This window comes from Trachypithecus francoisi, unplaced genomic scaffold (assembly GCF_009764315.1).
Source record: "Trachypithecus francoisi isolate TF-2019V2 unplaced genomic scaffold, Tfra_2.0 Lachesis_group8, whole genome shotgun sequence".
NCBI lineage: Eukaryota > Metazoa > Chordata > Mammalia > Primates > Cercopithecidae > Trachypithecus > Trachypithecus francoisi.
In genome coordinates this window covers 49,895,099-49,914,196 of record NW_022681473.1, presented here as the reverse complement: position 1 = coordinate 49,914,196, position 19,098 = coordinate 49,895,099, and the positions used below count along the sequence as shown (strand labels likewise).

Sequence of the window (19,098 nt, the reverse complement as noted above, 5' to 3'; positions counted from 1 at the left end):
CCCCTCCTTTCCTTCAACCTTGAAGAGGTTCATTAAATCCTGCACAGTCTCCAGCGGAGTTGTGGGTCTAGACAGGTCACTGCATCCATTCCAGTTACTGCTGTGTCATGCCTGAGCCTTGCCCGGTTTGGGGGACTTGTGTGGTCATAGATTCTGTCATGGTCTCATTCACTTACTCACAGGAAGTCACTTCATCTCTGCTGCTTCATTCCTTCTGTTTGCCAGTCAGTCATTCACTTACTTTTAAACTCACTCAAATTCCAGTGCTTTAGGATGGTGCGGCAGGAGCATTGCATGAAGCCAGACTCGCCTGGGCAACATAGCTAGATACTGTTAAAAAAATAAATAAAATAAAATAAAATAAAATAATAAGTAAACTTACTCACTCATTTGTTCTCTCACGAAGTCCACCATTAATTCACTCTACGAATTCCTTCTTTTATCATTGAAGCAGCCTATTACAGTGGAGAGATCGGGAACTAGAGTCAGGCAATCCTGGGTTTGAGCAGATTTTTCTCACTGTGAGCTTGGATATGTTATCCTGGGAGATTTTCTTAGCATGGTTTCTTGGTCAGTAAAATGAACCTATAAAATCTTCCTCATGTATAGTAATATGATGCTTGGCACAGAGTAGGCAGTGAATAAATGGTGGCTACTGTGATTGTGGCAGGTACAATGCTAATCACTGTGACTCTGAAAATGAATGGAAGGTTAGGGTCTGGTGGGGAAGGGAGGGCTGGCATGTGGGAGAGGGGCTGGCCTGGTCAAAGTTGCAGTGAAGTGCACACATGGAGAAGCTGGGTGGGGTGGGGGGATGAGTTCTCACAGCCTTTCCCTTTAACAGATAAGGAAACTGAGACTCAGAGACTGTGTTTTCTCAGTCGTGACTGTAGAGCTTGGATGCAAACCCAAGTCTGGCTGATTCTAAACTCCTGCTCTTTCCTCTGCTACCTGGGGAGAGCTGGTCCTTCTGAGGCAAGGACTGCAGAGGGATGACTCCCTGGGAGCTGACTTCTCCGTGTTGGCCTGGGCAGGGACCAGACATGGACACCCACCAAGCAGGGATGGAGGCAAGATGCCAACACACAGCAAAGGCCTCTCCACAAGTGTCTGACAGGCCTTTTGAGGCCCCATTCTTTCTTTTCAGAGCTGTCACATGGAGGTCTGGTTCATCCGGGCTGCAGCCTCCCCACATCCTAAGCTTCAGGACATCTGTCCTTCCTTCCCTGTGTCCTCATTTGACATCACTCCTCATTCCCATCCCCTGTGCTGGGCTCTGGAGAAAAGACAGGCTCCCTGCCTCCCAGGATAGCTGATGGTGAGAGGCCCAGCAGGACAGACAGTGGTAAGGACTGTCCTGTGGCCATCAGAGGCTATAGGCAGGAGGCCCCACCTCTGGTGGGGTTGCCAGTGCAGGCAGCACCAAAGAGGCAATGAAGCTGGTCCCAGAAAGGCCAGGGAGGAGCTCCCAGGCAAGCCGGAGGAAAGCAGTCTTAACAAGGGCAGGGGCAGAGGGGACGCCACAGCAGGGAGCCACCCCATGGGGCTCCAAGTCTTTCAGGGTCTCTGTGTTCAGTGAATTGGGGGAGCCCCAAGGAGGAGGCAGTAGTCTCTGGACCTCACTTGGAAGAAGACTTGAGGGAGAAAATGAGGGCCAAGGAGGGAGTAAAGGCCCCAGGGCCACACAGTCCAGCAAGAGCAGATGAACCCAACCTGGTAAGGGTGGACTGCTCAGGGTGGCCTTCCTGGAGGACTGGAGCTGGCAAGGTGAACTGCCATTACCAAGTGAGAGGATTGCAGGGTTTGGGGAAGGCTGAAGAGAGGTGAGGGAGCAAGTCACTTCTCCTTTCTGAACCCCAGCCTCATCTTCTGTAAAATGGGATTACCACCTTACCACCTCCGGTGATGCAATGAAACAATATGGGTGGGTCTTGCAGCAATGATGCCTGCATGGAGAAAGCACTCTGCCTATGTTTGTTTCCTTTTCCTCCTCTCATGCCCATTTGTTTCCACTTTTTCAGGTTGGTCTGGGGAAAACTTCACATTGCCCCCAAAGGACCTGGTTGTTGGGGATTTTGCAATGACTATGGCAGGGTGCCAGGTGCTCTGAGTGGTGAAAGGGAAGGTCAGGGCACTGCTGGTTCAGGGATTGTGGTTGGATGGGGCCAGGTGAGGATGGGGTTAGAGGGGGCTGCAGACTAGAGTTGGACTGGGGACTATGGTCTGGATGAGGGGCTGGAGATGTTAGGGATAGGAAGCTACAGGTCTATGGCCATAAGGCGTGGGGGGCACTCAAAGCCCAAGGCTCAGACAACCTGCAGGACAGTTCTGGTCATTGTCTTTTCCAGCCTTAAGACCAGAGATGGCCTCATTTTCAAAAGAGCATCCTTTTATTCTCACCCCTCCCTTTTATTTTATGTTTTCAAATAATGAGTTAGTTCACCCTGTGCTGGAGCCAAGGGGGGAGTTTAATGAAAATCAATACAGAAATTAAAGATGAGGGGAGAGCGGGGAGAAGGGCTCAATTTCAAGTCCAAGAAGAAAATCACCAAGGGCAAGAGCTGGAAAAACTGCTGCCTGTCTCCATGCAGCTCCCTCACACCCCACCCGTATTTCCTGGGGCAGCTTCTTGGCATCAACAGGCCCTGACAGCTGAGGTGCTGGGCTGAATGAGAGATGAAGAGAGGCCTCGACTGAGCTCTTGAAGTCCCAGAGGCCCTGGGCAGGAGGGAGTGGGCTGCAAGGGGGGGTGGTGGGGAGGCTCTGTGGCCCCAGCTGCTGTTTTACAGGAGTCTCTCTCCACTGTCTGCTCCCTGTATGATTGCAGATGGTCAGAAACAGCTAATTTTTGCAAAAAATGAATAACAAATTCAAGCAAGCAAAACACCCTCACTTTAATCAGTTTTTCTCACCATTATGTCCATTTGCTTTTCACAGTCATTTTGTAAGGAGGGCAGGGAGAGATGGTCACCTCCATCTTATTTACAGAAGAGCAAATTGAAGCTGGAAAGGATAGAGATACTGGGAGGGTCAGAGGCTAGACTGAGAACCCTGCGTTTTTGCTCCTAATCCTAAGTGCGCCCCCTGGTCCCATTAGCTGAATGGTGTCATAGTGTGCAGAACCCAAGGCAAAGCTACTATCTTGCTAGAGTTGGTTCTAATATATAAGCCAGGCTGGATAAAGACAGAGGGGCTGTGAATGCAAGGCAAAAAAATCTGCTTAATTTGTCTTGCAATCCTGTCTTTACCTAGGAGTAGCTTTTAGGGAGAGAGAGAAAGAGAATGCCTCTGAATGAAGGTTGCAGGTGCCTCTTCACCCCTCTTTGGCACTCAACCCATTTAGGATTATCAGCTTCCTCCACTCCTCACACCCCCAAACACTAGCCTTCAATTCCCATGGGAATGGGCTAAGGCTTTGCAGAGAGCCCCAGGGTCCCAGGTTAGCTGTCTGTGCTGTGACTCTGACTGACAGGCAGAAAGGAATTGGGGCTGGCACTGTCACTGCCACTCTTCCCAGTCTTGCAAGGGGGCAGGGCCCATGACCGAGCCTTCCCAGAGGGATTGTGGCTTGTTCACTTTCGACATGCCAAAGCTCCTGTCTGTCTGTCTTGATGGCTAAGGTGGGGGCATTTAAGGAGGCCAGGATGCAAAGAGGCAGGAACTAAATCAGCCACACTGCCCCGCCGGCCCTCTTCCCTTCTAACAAAGATCTAGGCTGAGATTACAGGCCAGTACTTTCCAGACTGAAGGAAGGCCTTGCTGGCTCGGGGACTACGCCTTTCCTGCCAGGTCCAACCTGAGTTTGGAGAAGGGATGGGGCTGCCAGGCAGTCCGGGTGTCTAAGTGCAGCAGTGGGTTTGCAGGAGCAGGCTCCATTCGCGGAGACTCGGTGGGACCCCATGTGCTGTGCAACAGCGACCCCTGGTGGATAAGAATACCAGTGGCAGCTCCATCAGGCTGCCTGAGGTAGGCTTCTCCTGGGGCTAGAGGCTGCCGGTCTCTGGGCTCCAGGACCAACAATCAAGGCCAGTATGTGGGGCGGAGTGAGTGGGGGAGTAGGGGAGGTTTACAAATTCAATTTTTTCCTATATGGACACCCAATTGAGCCAGCACCGTTTATTGAAAAGACTATACTTTCAACACTGAATTGAAGTGATACATTTTTCTTTTCTAAAAAAATAGTGATATATGCATGAGTCTGTTTCTGGATTTTTTTTCTGTTCCATTAGCCCTTTTGTTCGTCTTGTGCCAATAGAGCAGTGGGCTTCTATAGTCTAATACATTTTTCTATTTGGTAACATAAATTTACCAACTTTGTTCTTCTTTAAGATTATCTTGGTAATTCTTAATTTCTTTGCAGTTTTATATACACTTTAGAATCAGCTTGTCAATGTCCACAAAAATACCTGCTGAAATGTTGATTGAGATTTTTAAAAATTTAAAGTTTTGGAAATGGACCTCGTTGTTTTTTTTTTTTTTTTGGAGACGAAGTCTCACTTTGTCACCCAGCCTGGAGTGTGGTGGCATGATTCTGGCTCACTGCAACTTCTGCCTCCCAGGTTCATGCGATTCTCCTGCCTCAGCCTCCCGAGTAGCTAGGATTACAGGTGTGTGCCACTACGCCCAGCTAATTTTGTATTTTTAGTAGAGATGGGATTTCATCGTGTTAGCCAGACTGATCTTGAACTCCTGACCTCAGGTAATCCGCCCACCTCAGCCTCTCTGACCTCAGGTGATCCACTCACCTCAGCCTCCTAAAGTACTGGAATTACAGGCATGAGTCACTGTGCCCCACCAGAAATGGACATCTTAAACAATGTAGAATATCCTAATCAATGAACAAAGTACATATCTCTACTTCATACAAACTGTCTTTAATTTTTCTCAGCAATGTTTTGAGTTTTTAGTGCTGGCATCTTGCACATCTTTTTTAGATTTATTCCCAGTTATGATTTCATGCAAATGTAAATGGTGTTTTTTAATTTTTATTTTCTGTTATTGCTAATACATAAAAAAATACAAATTTGATATTGTATCCAGTAATATTACTTGCTATATTTACTTACTGTTTTTAATAGGGTATAGATTCATTCGGGTTTTCTATGTACACAATTATGTCATCTGTAAATAATGACAGTTTTGCTTCTCCTTTTTAAATCCTTCTATTTTTGCATTTCTTGTCTGATTGCATTGGGCAGTATGGTTTTAAATGAGAGCAGTGATAATGGATATCTTTATCTTGTTACTGATTTCAGGTAAAAAGCTGTCAATATTTAGTTTATTATTTTATTATTAAGTATGATACCATTATTATTTTAAGGATTAAAAATGAGGCTCATAGAAGGTAGATAACTTGCTCATTTCACCAAGTCAGCAAGAAGCCCAGGCTTTTCTTGCTCTGAAGGTTGTGCAACTTCCTTGTATTACACATATCTCTGGAACAGTGCTGCTCAACTCAGGATGTCCATGAGAGTTACTTGAGGAGTTTTACAAACTAATGATACCCCCAGCACTTTAGGAGGTTGAGGCGGGCAGATCACTGCACTCCAACCTGGACGACAGAGTGAGACCTTGTCTCAAAAAAACAAAAACAAAAATAAAAGCTTAATGATACAAAGACTGCACCACAGACCAATTACATTCAAATTTCTGGTGGTGAAGTCTGGATATATGTGTCTTTAAAACTGTCCTAGATGATTCTAATCATCTAAGAACCAGGCTGAGGACCACTGATCTAGAAGCAGGTTGGGTACAATTCAGATCCCAGCTGCGCCCAGTAGTGCTTTGCTGAAAACTTGGTATGTTCTTACCAGCACATGCCTAGTAACCCTAGCCCAAAGGGAAATCCACCCCCAAAGCACCTTCAGAGCATCTGTTTGAAAATCAGCTATAGGGAAAATCATCTGCTTAATAGGGAAATTATTTACTTTATATACTCTTAAGTTATTCAATCCATAATTACTTTCCACCTTAATAACTCATCCCTGCTTTCTCTGCCTGTATGTCTCTTTCTCTCTCTATGTCACTGACTTGCCTGCCAAACTGGTTGTATAATCCCTTTCATTCATTGTTCCATTCCATATTACATACTAATATTTGTGTTTTTCCATTTAGCTTTTAACTAAAGATTCTTGTTTGACATAGCAAAAGAAGTTGAGTGCTGGGATATATTAGTTTGGAGGAGGATAATATTATCATCCTGAAGGTCTATTTTAGCTTCGGTACCTTTCTATGGAGTTCTCAGCTCTACCACCACTCCGTAAAACAAACACCTCATTGTATAAAGGGAGTCTTTAATTAACCCCTTAGACTGTTACAGACGTCATCCTGAACCTTGTCCCTATCTGGTGTACAGTCCACATTAGCATTCTGCCTCTGACCCATGGGTTTATTTATTCCATGAAATGCTTTGCCCTTTCCCTTGGGCTGTCTCTTGTCTTTGCTTCCTTGGACATGACCCTTTCTCCCCTTTCTGATTATAATTGAATTTGCCCTGGACAAACAGGTCCATCCTGCCTCAATCAATGAGCAGGATTCCAGTCACTTTGTGATTCCCACTCATCTTGTATCTTCCTGTAGTCTTTAGGTGTCTGGAAGGACAGAAAGAAACAGAAAATTTGGATGTCTCTAGGTCACTCTCCTGCTCCTATGGCTGAGTTTTCAGTGCATTCCCATGATTCTATTTAATTATTACAATTCAGCAACCAACTGTACCTCCTTTTCCTTAAAATTAGACACATAAAACAAAAGAAACCTCCCTAAAAATCAAAACTAAGAAGAGCAGACTAGCACCAGTGATATATGATGGGCCTTTGTATATTAGCCTGTGTCCTTTAGATATTTGCCTAAAAACCACCACTGGTGCTTTTCCAATAATCGGTAGGAGAATATTGCCCATAAATCGGATATGATGCTTACTGTACACTTTGGGTTCTTTAACTGCAGGAGTTCTACTATGGTTTGATTGTGTCCCCCAAGGTTCATATGCTGGAAACATAATCCCCAGTGCAACTCTGTTGAGAGCCGGGACCTTTAAGAGGTGATTAGGTCATGAGAGCTCTGCGCCCATGAATAGATTAATACTGTTATTTTGGATGTGGGTTAGATATCTTGGGTGTGGGCTTTTGATAAAAAGATGAGTTCGGTTTTATGGCCCCCCAATCCTTTTATGCAAGATCTCTTGCCCTTCTGCCTTCCACTACAGAATGACACAGCAAGTGGGCTCCTGAAACTTGGACTTCACAGCCTCTAGAACTATAAGAAGTCAGTCTCAGGTATTTCATTGTAGCAGCATAAAATAGACTAAGACAATTTCCATGCTCTTCCTTCCACTCCCTGGGAAGAATCTCAGCATTCGCCAGCCCCTTCTGTATCCAGACTCCCGGTGCATCAGCTCTGCTGCCCAGATGATGACCAGGCCAGGCCATCCTCATCACCACTTGCATGCCCGCCCATGAGGAAAGTCTGGCTTCAGGCCCAGGCCCATTCCATTCCATGTAAAAACTAATTACCTATAAGTGCTTCCAGCAGCAATTTCTTTAGGGATGTGAAAGTGCTTTGATTAGATTGTTCTCTTGGCATCATTAAGTTTACAACAAGGGATGGGAAGTGGGTGATTTGGGGATGGAGAGTTTCCTAAAGTGGGACTTGTGTTTGGGGCTGCTGGCCTCAGGGTGGGCTACTCCTGGGCCCATCATGGGAACTAACCTGGCCCTTTCACCAGCTTCTCCTCTTCTCCCCAGAGGCCCCAATGAGGGAGGCATGGGGCAATGAGTGAGGAGGCCAGAATTGGAGTCCTGGCCCTGGCATTAACTTGCCATGTGGCCTGGGTAGTCTCATCTCCTCCCTGGGCCTCCATTTCCTCATCATTCAGCCCATACTTCATCAGTAAACTGCTGTGTGTTAGGCTTCAGCTGGATGCTGAGAACCTAGAAAGAATTTGGTATTGGAGCTGCCCTGAGGGCTCAAATCTACTTGGGGAATATGCATGTAACTGGATGAGACCATCTTACTTGATAGGTGTTCTAGCTGAGGTCAGACCACAGTGATGTGGCAATGGGGAGAACAGAGATGACCTCTTCTGGGTGAGGCAGGTGCATGCGTGTTCACAGAAGAAGTGACATTTGACCAGATCTGAGAGGGGAGCAAGGAGGGAAAACAGGGAAAATGACCGCTTCAGCTTTAAGTGAATTGGGTTTGAGGTGCCGTGGAATATCCAGGCAAATTATGTTTGGAATTAAATATAAAATGATAAGATAGCAGTTTGGAATGTAGATGTGGATCTCAGAAAAGAGGGCTAGGTTTGGGGGTCATTGTAGTGAGTCACGGAGGCAACTTGTGTTTGGGGGCCTTTGTCTGATATGGAGTAAAGAGGTCTGGCTGCAAAACCTGTTGTATGCCAGTTGAGATGAATGCAAAGGAGGAGAGGCCAACAGAGCAAATGGTAAAAAGTGGTGAGCTAGGGAGGAGCCCAAAATGTGGCATCATAAAGTCTCAGCAGGAGATCAGGGCAAGATGCAGAGAACTGAATTCTCAGGAGCAGCAGAGGTTACAGAGAGGCCAAGTGAGAGAGGAACTGTGAGACTGAGATTTGCATCAGATAATTTCTCAAATCCTTTGTAAGCATATGATTTCTCTCTCCCCTCTCTCACTTTCTCTCTGTCTCACTCTCCATTTTCTTGTTGCTGTGTGTCTTTGCGTCTTCATCTCTATCTTTATTTCTGCTTCATCTCTGTGTCACTGCCCAGGTCAGCACCTATCACAATGTAGGTGCTCAGGAAATGGTTATTGAACTATGGAAATGCAGGGATAGTACTGATTTTCTCTTTATTCCCCTCTGAGGAGTTGCAATTGTTCATTGCATTGTTCCTAGTCAGTAATCACAACAGAGATCACTCCCATTTTAAAAGTTCTGGTTCTGTGCTGCATGACTGAAGGATGTCTAAACAAGTGATTAAACTTTGGGCCCCAATCCAAAGAGCCGAGGTTCTTGGTGTGGTCTCAGTCCCAAAAGAGTGTGCAGAAAGGAGTTCTGGAGAGAAGCCCTGTCAGGAGGCTGGGACAGGCAGAAGTGGGGTGAACGTAGGATTCAGGGCCCCAAGTCAAGGAGCCATCAGGTGGGGAGGGGAGGGAATGATGGTGCCACCATGTGGCAGGCACTATACATGTATTCTCTCATTTAATAATTCCAATGGTCCTCTGAAGTTGTTACTTTTAGCCACATTTTATAAGGAGAAAAAAACCTGTGAGATTGGTATTATTCCTGTTTTACAGATAAAAGCTCAAAGTAAGTGTATTAGTCTGTTCTCACATTGCTGTAAGGACATACCCAAGACTGGGTAATTTATAAAGGAAAGAGGCTTACTTGACTCTCAGTTCCACAGGACTGGGGAGGTCTCAGGAAACTTACAATCATGGTGGAAGGGGAAACAAATACATCCCTCTTCATATGGCAGCAGCAAGGAGAAGTGCAGAGCAAAGCGGGGGTGAGGGGAAGCCCCTTATAAAATCATCAGATCTCGTGAGAACTCACTCACTATCACAAGAACAGCATGACTCAATTTCCTCCCACCAGGTCCCTCTCATGACATGTGAAGATTACAGGAACTACAATTCAAGGTGAGATCTGGGTGGGGACACAGCCAAACTATATCAGTAGGTAAGAAAATTGTTCAGCTAGTAAAGGATAGAGGCAGGGTTCAGACCTGAGTAGGCCTAACTCTAATGTCTGTGCATGTTCTGATGCTACAGGGATTGCCTCAGGTGCTGGGAAGCCCAGAACCCAGTGGTGTGGGGAGCTTGAGTGACCTCCTACTGTGGTGAGCTGGGCTGTGCAAAAGCTGCTGAGATGGTAATGAATATGAAGATCAACTTGCTGGCAGCAGACCAAGTGGCCGGTCAGCTGCATCAGAAGCAAACGCTATTAAAATTTGGCCCCTATGAAAAGACAGTAAACAGGCAATTCATAGTAGAGGAGATCCAACTTGCAAAAAACAAAAGTCAAAACAAACCAAATCAAAGCAAAATAATGATATTAAAAGTCTTTCCACCTCATTAGTAAGTGGAGACATGCAGGTTAAAATACAATTTTTATAGCCATAAAATTGAAAAAAAATTTAAAATCTGCCAATAGCAAGTATTGGCAAGAATCTGGTGTTAAGTGTGATTATGTATTACTGGTGGGAATAAGAATTACTACTATCATGTTGCAAAACACTTTGGCAATACCAATAAAGCTAAAGATGTGGAAACACTATGCCCTAGGAATTCCACTCCTAGGTTGGGATCTCTGAAGAAACTGGCACATGTTCACCAGAAGACATTTAGAAGAATATTTACAGCAGCACTGTCCATTATAGCAAAAACTGGGAAGCCACTCAGACACCCATCGACGGGAGAATGCATAAATGAATTGAAATTGATTTATATAATGAAATACCATACAACAGTGAGAATAAATTGATCATAGCTACATGCAACAAAAAGAAGAGGTTTCATAAACAAATACTGACTGGAGAGAAAAGTCAATTGCTATATTCAACATACCATTTATGTCAAGTACAAATCTTATAAAACTAACAGTGGATACATACAATAAACCTCTGAGGAAAACAAGGGAATAATATGCATAAAACTCAGAGTAATGGTCCATCCAGCAGGAGAAATCAGAGGTATGACATCATGAAACGTATGCAGGGCACTTCTTGATTTTATTTCTCAGACTAGAATTTCTGGATATTAGGCATATACATCTACACCTACAGGTGTTCATTTTATTATTTGTTAAAACTTATTCTCTCTCTCTCTCTCCATATATATATATAATATGTACATATATATATATTTCCCTTTTGAAGGGATAATTAATGTTACCAAAAGACATCTGAAGTGTATAAAACAAATTAAAAGGGAAGCAAGACAACGGGCAATTGGCAATTGTATAGACAACTCCACAGATCCTCTGGAAACCAAAGGACAGTGAAGGAATTGGGGTCTACATCAGGACGAGGTCACTTTCCTGGGGTCAATAATCGATTTAAGTTCTCATGTTGCCTGTTTCTCCAATGGTATCTTTTCCTATAATTGCCTTTACTTACAATAGCTCCTCCATCTACAATGCCATTCCTTTAGCTTTACTTGTCTAAAGTGTGTCCTTAAGTATTAGGTCAAATTTTACTTTATTGTATTTCCCACTTACTAAAGGCCTACTACATGCCAGACCTGGAGCAGCCAGGAGTTAACAAGTTGTGGTCCCCAGGCTTGCAGAGATGGCAGGGGAACAGGGGAGCAGACAGACAAAGGAGCAGAGAATCACATGGTATTAGTGCTCTTCCGAATTGCTGGCACATAAAAGTCAGCTGTGGAGCTGTTAAAAAGCAGATTCTCAAGCCTCCCTGGCGATTCTGGTGGAATAGGTCTGGGTGGGGTACAGGAACTTGCTCTTAGGAAACTCTCACTGAATTTGATGCAGCTGGTCCACAGTCCTCACTTGGAGAAACAGAGCCTGTTGGTGTGATAAATGTGACAATGATAGCAAAGGTACTTGGGCATGGGAGCCCCAAAGTGGGCCACGTCTCCCACCTGAGGCATGGACATTAAGTCAGGGTAGCCTCCAGGAGGCCCTCTGTAGAGCATCTTCATTTGTAATTTGTAGATGTGAATCACCTCCCCCACTGCAGTGGACACTGTTCCCAGCACAAGGCTTGGCATGCAGTATATGTCAGGGATGTTTTATTCAGTGGGGTTTCAGAGCAGCAGTCTGGACTAGGGAGCAGGCCTGGCAGCCAGACCTTGGGTGGCAGCAGACCCTGGGGACCATCAACTCCTTGGCCTCTCTGGTATGTTCAGATTGGCCTATCTCCAAGCATGTGTTGGGGATTAGGGCAAGTTACTGGTTTGGGTCCGACTGGTATTCACATCTGAGCTGGGAACCAGGATGGCATCTGCAACCATGTTGAGATTAAGGAGACGGAATTGATAGAGACATTTCCCCACTAATGATCCTATAACTTCTTAGCAACGAGCTTGATCTGTTCTGGAAGGATGAAAGGGATGAAGGCCAGATGGGGTAAGAGGTTTCTTATGTTGGCAATAGGGCTGCTTCCTGCTTCTAGCCCCTGCTTCCCTTCCCTTTTCTAGGCCCAAACAAGGCCCCTCTCTGAAGGCCTGTTAGTTAAACACCTGGCATGAGTCCAGTTCTGCCAGGGACCACATGGCTGCTGTTTGTTCCCTTTTATTAAGCACATCCAGGTGAGTTTTATTGCGGACAGTTTCCTGGGCTCCTGTTTCCACATTTATCTCCTCTGAGTCTGAGATTGCCAAAGGCTTTCACAGCTAATGGACCTTACAGCTCCCAAGAGCCATATAAGGGAGGCACAGAATTCAGTGGTGGTAATTAGTCAAACGAAATGCAGACCTCTGGAGGCCCACAGGAGCTGAGTGGCAGGAAGACGTAGGGACAGAAGCCTCAGGTCTGTGGCAGGTGTAGGGAATGAGCACAGGCTGCTCCTCACCCCACCTCTCCTGTTCTTCCCCTGCCTCATCCCTACCTCCCACTCCCAACCCGAGAAGGACTTGGTGCTTGGTGGCAGGGTCCCCAGGCAGGCTGGTGCCCAGAGCATTTGAGGGGCTGCAGTAGCACTGCAGAGCTAATCTTGACAAGCTCCTGCCCTCTTTTTCTCCAGCAAGTTTTGTGTACTGACCCTGATGGAGGCTGAGGTCTGAGCTCAGATGCCACTTCTTAGGAGGCAGCGTAATATCCTGTTCAAAACCTGGGTTTTGACACCAGGACCAATTGAGTTTGAATGCCCAACCCACTGCTTTTAAAGTTCTTGATCTGGGGCAAGTCAATGAACCTTTCTGTGCCTCAGCTTTCTCGTCTGTAAAATGGGGATAATAATACTACTGATCTCAGAGGGTTATTGTAAGGAATAGATTGTATAATAACATGTGCACTCTATAGAATGGTGCCTGGCACACTGTAAGCACATGCTCAGCAGAAGCTGTTATCATACCAAAAGCAGGTCTGATCCAGGCAGAGCTTGGAAACATGTTCTTATCTGGCACTAATGTCCCACCAGTTTCAGGTTTGCTCCTTACTGGTTGGGCACAGAAAGCAAGGCCTCCAGGGAAGCAGCCCCATTTCTATCGGGGAGGATGGTGGAGGACAAGATGGGGAAGGAAATACTAAGCTCATCCTGTTGCTAAGCATGAGGAAGAAACCAACATTTCTTGAGCATCTCTTCTAGATCAGGCATTGCCTGCTTTATCTCTTCAATCCCACAACACCCTGTTGAAGGGTGATGAAACAGAATCTCAGAGAGGCTAAGTGACTAACGCCAAGTTGCATAGCAAGGAAGAGGGGTCCAGGATTAGAGGTCGGGGATGAGAGATTTCTAAGTGACTATTCTTTCTATGACAATTTGCTGTGGTTGATGACCAGGGTCCTGCCTCTGGACACTTGACTTGATGTCTGCTCTCTAGGAGGCCCATGGAAGGTTACTGATCTCTGCTGGACTCAAAGGAGAGGCCTCTAGGTGCCAGAATTTGAGTCATTCTGAGGACCTTGTCACTGGATTGTCCCTGGCTCCACTTGGGGTCCTGGGCTATCCTGGGAAGCCAGAGCTGGCTTCCATGTAGGGGGCGCTGAATCTGTCTCATTAATGTCGTGGGCAGTGGTGTTCACCCAGGATGCACAGGGGAGCTCCCTCTCTCCATCTGCAGGTGGATGGCGTTCTGTGCTTGGCCGACATCCTGACTGACGACAGCCACTCAGAGGCCACACGGGCTGAGGCTGCGGCTGTGGTGGCCCAGGTCACCTCCCCACACCTGCCCGTCACCCAGCACCTCAGTAGCTTCATGGAGAGCATGGAGGAGATCGTGACAGCCCTCGTCAGTGAGTCACCCTGGGCAGTGGGACCACTAGGAGAGACGGCCTTGGCACAATTGTCTTCAGGAATAGCCAGGAAGGCCTTCCCATCTGCCACTCATTGCACCCCAAATATCTCCTGCATAGATGATCACATTTGCTGAAATCCCACCATTAATGGATCTGAATTAGGCTTTGATGAGCTCTGTTGTCAAGAGTTTCCTATTAAAATGTGTGTGGCCCTCTGAGAAGCAACCTGAATTATTGTCAGTTTGGGATTCAATGGCCTTTCAGAAGGGAGTCCAGGACAAGCCCCAGAAAGGAGTGGTGCCTCAAATTTTGAGGTTCAGATACTCAGATTGAGAGACTCTGATAGGCATTTTTCCTGAAGTCTCAGTCCTTGTGCCCAGTGACTATGAGAGTAATGACTGGGGAAAATGGTTTCTCAGAGAGCACCAGCCCACCACAACCTGCTGCCTGAAAATCCCACCATTGGTCTCATATCATGGGGCCTTGAAAGTTTTGACTCCTCTAGTTTCCCCTATTCAAACATATGTACTCCTGGCAGGAGAATCATAGATCTGTATCTGAAATATGCTCTTTTCTTAGTTTTCCTTTGCTAAATTATAGAAACTAAAAGGGCCAGTCTGGATAACAATCCCCAGGAAATTTTTTGTGACCCACCTATTTCTTTTTTTTTTTTTTTTTTTTTTTTTTTTTTTTGAGACGGAGTCTCGCTGTGTCGCCCAGGCTGGAGTGCAGTGGCGCGATCTCGGCTCACTGCAAGCTCCGCCTCCCGGGTTCCCGCCATTCTCCCGCCTCAGCCTCCGAGTAGCTGGGACTACAGGCGCCCGCCACCGCGCCCGGCTAGTGACCCACCTATTTCTTTTAAAAGTGCTAGTGCTAGTAGTGATCTGTGTTTCTATTTCTCTGTCACTCTCTTTATATCTATATCTAATTGAAATGGAATGAAATTTAATTTCATCAGAAAATTTAGGATTAGCTCTTGGAGTGACCATGTCAGGGCTGGGAATATCTGAAATTGCACGAACTTAGGGGCAACATAGAACATTGGGCTAGGAGTCAGAACCCTGGGTTTGGACTCAGGCTTTTCACTTATCCATTCAAGTGGCTATGTGCAGCAAGCCTGTGGCGGTGCTGTGAGATCCCGCCACTCACTTCTTACCATGTCACATTGTAAAACCCACTTCACAGTTTTCCTAATATAAACAAGACATTGCAACTCGTTTCTCTCAAGGGTCCTTCTAACTCCAGAATTTGGAGATCTGCAAGTACTTTGCACATAGGAGACATCAGTTAAATTGACTTTATGGTTGATTCTAGTCATGGGGGCAGTGGTACTCACAGGTCCGACTGGGAGGAATCAATTTGCCAATGTCCACATTTATTCAAAATTGAGAAAACATGGAAGCCCATTGTTGAAAGTCTTGGCTCGGGGGAGCTCAAGAGACCCTACAGTTCCAAGCATACTCTCTGGGTGAAGAAATCTAAGCCTAGAGGGGTTAAGTTACTTTCTCAAGGCCACACAACAGCACTAGGACTCACTTAGGCCAGGAGTCTCATATTCAACATCCACCAGAGCCCAGTAAGAAACGTAAATGAGTTGAAGAGAGCCAGGTGGAAGAATAAAGGTGTTTGAGTCCTGTGTCAAATTGAAAAGTCCATGCACTGTCTAAAGGGGTAGTCACTGGTAAGTTTCAGTTGATTGTAACCATGTAGGAAAGGCACAGACTTTTAAAGATAAGACAAAAATTGTAAACTTCATAGAAAATCTCTCAATTTATAAACATTATCAAATAAATGAAAGTACATATAGTCAAAGTGACCTTTCATTATTGTCATATATTCATTCCTGCTTCACTGCCTAGGCTGGGTTTCTCCCTGGAGCCAAAGAATCTTCCTATTTATTTCATCCTGATGAAGACGCATTGTATAGTCCACGCTGAGATTCAGCAGATATCTTCTGGGCAGGAAGCCAGAGCTCTGTTCTTTGGTGGGAAATAGCCCTCCAACTTCTTGCCATTCCCTGGAAACATTTATAAATGAGTCACTGGAATCCTCAATTTAATCTTCCTAACACATCCCAGGTGACTCAGACTGTAGTTCAAATAAATGTGCAGCAAAATTAAAAGGCACTTAGTTGGTAGTGTTAATAATTGCTGTGTCAGCAGCAATAGCAACTGAATGAGAATGAGGGGGAGTGTTAGGACCTAGAAGGAATCTTACAGCAAAGTGGGCCGATGAGCTCTGTAGACTCACCCAAAACCTTGGATGTAGGGAGGTGGCCTGGAAGGGGCTGGGGACTCCAGTGATTTCCCCAAAATCAGAGGATAGGGCAATCATTGGATAAAGGAAATCAGAGTTCTTAATACCTTGGCTAATCTGTTGTCCCAGTCCTGGGTGGTTGGATCAAGAGTTTGAATTATCTAATGGTCAAACCTGGGCTGTGGGGAGCAGCATTGCCCAGAGGGAGGCATTACCTTCCTGATAGAACCGAAACACACGTCTGTGGAAGCATTGCTGGGAATGAGTCAAAGAGGCTGAGAGACCAGAAGCAACTTGGAGTGTAGAAAGAATGGCGACTTCGGAGTCAGGCAGACCTGGATTTGATTCTAGCCTCAAAGAGTTACTTACTGGCCATAAGACCAGGGGCAAATCACTTAACATTTCAATCCTCAATTTCTTTATTTACAAAGTAGTGATAAAAATGTGATTGTTTTAAGGATTAAATGATGTAATGAAGTAAAAAAAAATGTACAGCAGTGAGTAACACTCAATAAATGGTAGCTGCTGCTACTACTAGCTTCTCTAAGATTCAGCTAGTTGTAAATGTGGACAATCATTTTCTAATTTGAGGGTATTCAGAATTTAATGGCACAGTGCAAGGCCCACTGCAGGTGTTAGACTAATGTTATTGGTAGAAAAAGGGTTTTACTACTAAAACTAAAAGGTAGGGATCAGAGTGTGCATTCACAGGTAGGTACCAAGAGGTGGCAGTTGCATCAGAACCTGGAAGTATAGACTGTCTGGAGGCAAGAACTAGGGACCAGGATAGAAGATAGCTCAATTTTGTCTCCCGAACTTTCTTTCTCTCCTGGGACTCTTTTTCTGAAGTATGGCCTTGCCTGCTGTGGTTTTGTAAAGGTGTTATCAGTAGGAGAGGGACTGGACTGGAGAAGTACCTTGATTGGTAGTCAAGTTGGAGCTGAGGGCCAGATGTCAGGTCCACTGAAATGGGGGAAGCACCATGGATAGAGCCCATCTATGCCTCCTCTTTTGGTGGGCATCCATTCCAGGTTCTGTGGAGCCCATGGGGGATGTGTCAGGTGGTGGAAGGATGAGGTCACTCTGCTCCTTAAAGGCCCTTAGTACAATTACAGATGGTAAATGGGGGAATTTGGTAGGGCTAAGCTAGGACCACTAGGATTAGAGATAAAGAGCCTGACATTCAGAAACTTGGTATAGGACTTTCTTGCTGCCAGATGACCCTTATCCTGGAACTGAAAGGAAGCACCGAAGCTCTGTTGATGTCAGCTGGAGGGGTATAGTCTCTCTGTTTCACCTTTAGTCTCTTCCTTAAGGCAAGCTTAGCAGCAGGCTAGTGTGCATTACCGGAGACACAAATGGACTGGGAGCTCCTTCCCGACTCACAGGCTTGATATCTCTCTTTCCTTTGGTCTAGAATATTCTGTTTCCCCAAGTATTTTTATGACTGGCCCATTTCTTCCCTTAAGGTCTCAGCTGTAAAGTCACATTCTTAGGGACACCTTTTGTTGCACACCTCAGCAGACCGCTAGTTATTCTTTCTTAGCACTTGTTTATTTTCTCCCTCATGTTTCTCAGACTTTGTAATTATGTATAGTAATTTTTTTAAAGTTTATTTTCTCTTGCCCACTAGTGTAGTGTGAGCTCAACAAGGGCAAGGACCTGACCTGTTTTGTTCACTATGCCATCCCAAGACCCCGGTGGTGCCTGACACATAGTTTTCATTCAATAAATACTTATTGGATGAAGGAGTGAGTAGAGTTACATACCAGGTTTCAAATCCCATTTGCCACCTGTGTAGACAGATACTGTTCCCTCTTAGTAGCCACTTTCCTCATCTGTAAAATGGCTATTATATCACCTGCTCAAAAGATCTCCCAGAGCTACTGTGGGAACCAAATGAGACAACCGATATGAAAACACTTGGCACGGAAGTTATTTTCTTTCTCGTTGCCATCCAGAACTGTGCCAAGAGGCCTCATCAGGGGAAGTCTTCCTGCTGGCCTCTGCGGCCCTTGCCAACATCACGTTCTTTGACACAATGGCCTGCGAGATGCTCCTGCAGCTGAACGCCATCCGGGTCCTCCTGGAAGCCTGCAGTGACAAGCAGAGAGTGGACACGCCTTACACTCGGGACCAGGTAAGATGCCCAGAAGGCACTGAGCCCAGGGCCCATGGCCATGGAGACAGAGGTTAGGAGTCCAGCGCTTAGTTTCTGAGGCAGGGGAGAGAGCATGGGGGTACTGTTAGTTTTGCATGCTATAGGAAGGTAAATATTCTCCACATTTCTCATTGACTTTGAAGCCTCTTTTTGAGACCTCCTACCCTCTTTACCCATCCCATTATGAGTTTTACATGCTGCAGGAAGGTAAAGGAATATGTTTTCCATGTCTCTCATTGACCTTGAAGCCTCTCTATGAGATCTCCTACCTGCTTTGCCCATCCCAGCCACTATAGGGCCTTCCTCAATCTCTGTTCAGATTGCCTGTTCTTGGAGACAGAAAGACTCACAGAAGGTGCCTAGACATCCTCTGAAGGTCTGTGTCTGGTCATGTTGGTGGCCATCTGACACTGAACCCTATAGTGAACTGCTTCCCTCTTTACCTCTATGAGAAACAGGGGCTTGGAGCAGAACCTTCATTCGGGGCCTCAGCCTCTACATCAGTCGTAATTTTCTTTGTATATTTGAGCTCCGTGAAAGCTTTTCTTTGGTAGAAAAGGGGTTTTACTACTAAAAGTGTTCGAAGACATAGAATGGGGGTATTTTAAAAGCTCTTTGAACTCTGATGTTCTAGAATTTTATCCCATTTCACCTCTGGCCACACTTGGCCTCCCACATCACCACCAAGCAGTAGGGGTGGTAGATTAGGTGGTCTGTAAATTCCTCCCAGTACCTGAGCTCTAAGTTACATGATCCTCTCATCCTCAACTCAGCTTATCTCTGT

General features: G+C 45.7%; 1 protein-coding gene across 4 annotated transcripts in view; it reads left to right on the top strand.

Moving 5' to 3' along the window:
* The window catches only part of INSC (INSC spindle orientation adaptor protein), a 137,727-nt gene that overhangs the window by 98,811 nt on the left and 19,818 nt on the right, over positions 1–19,098 (top strand). For all 4 annotated transcript variants that reach the window (XM_033206060.1, XM_033206061.1, XM_033206063.1 and 1 more), the window contains 2 exons: positions 13,723–13,894; positions 18,115–18,293. In XM_033206060.1, coding sequence (XP_033061951.1) covers positions 13,723–13,894; positions 18,115–18,293 — 351 coding nt within the window. The remainder of the gene's footprint in view (positions 1–13,722; positions 13,895–18,114; positions 18,294–19,098) is intronic.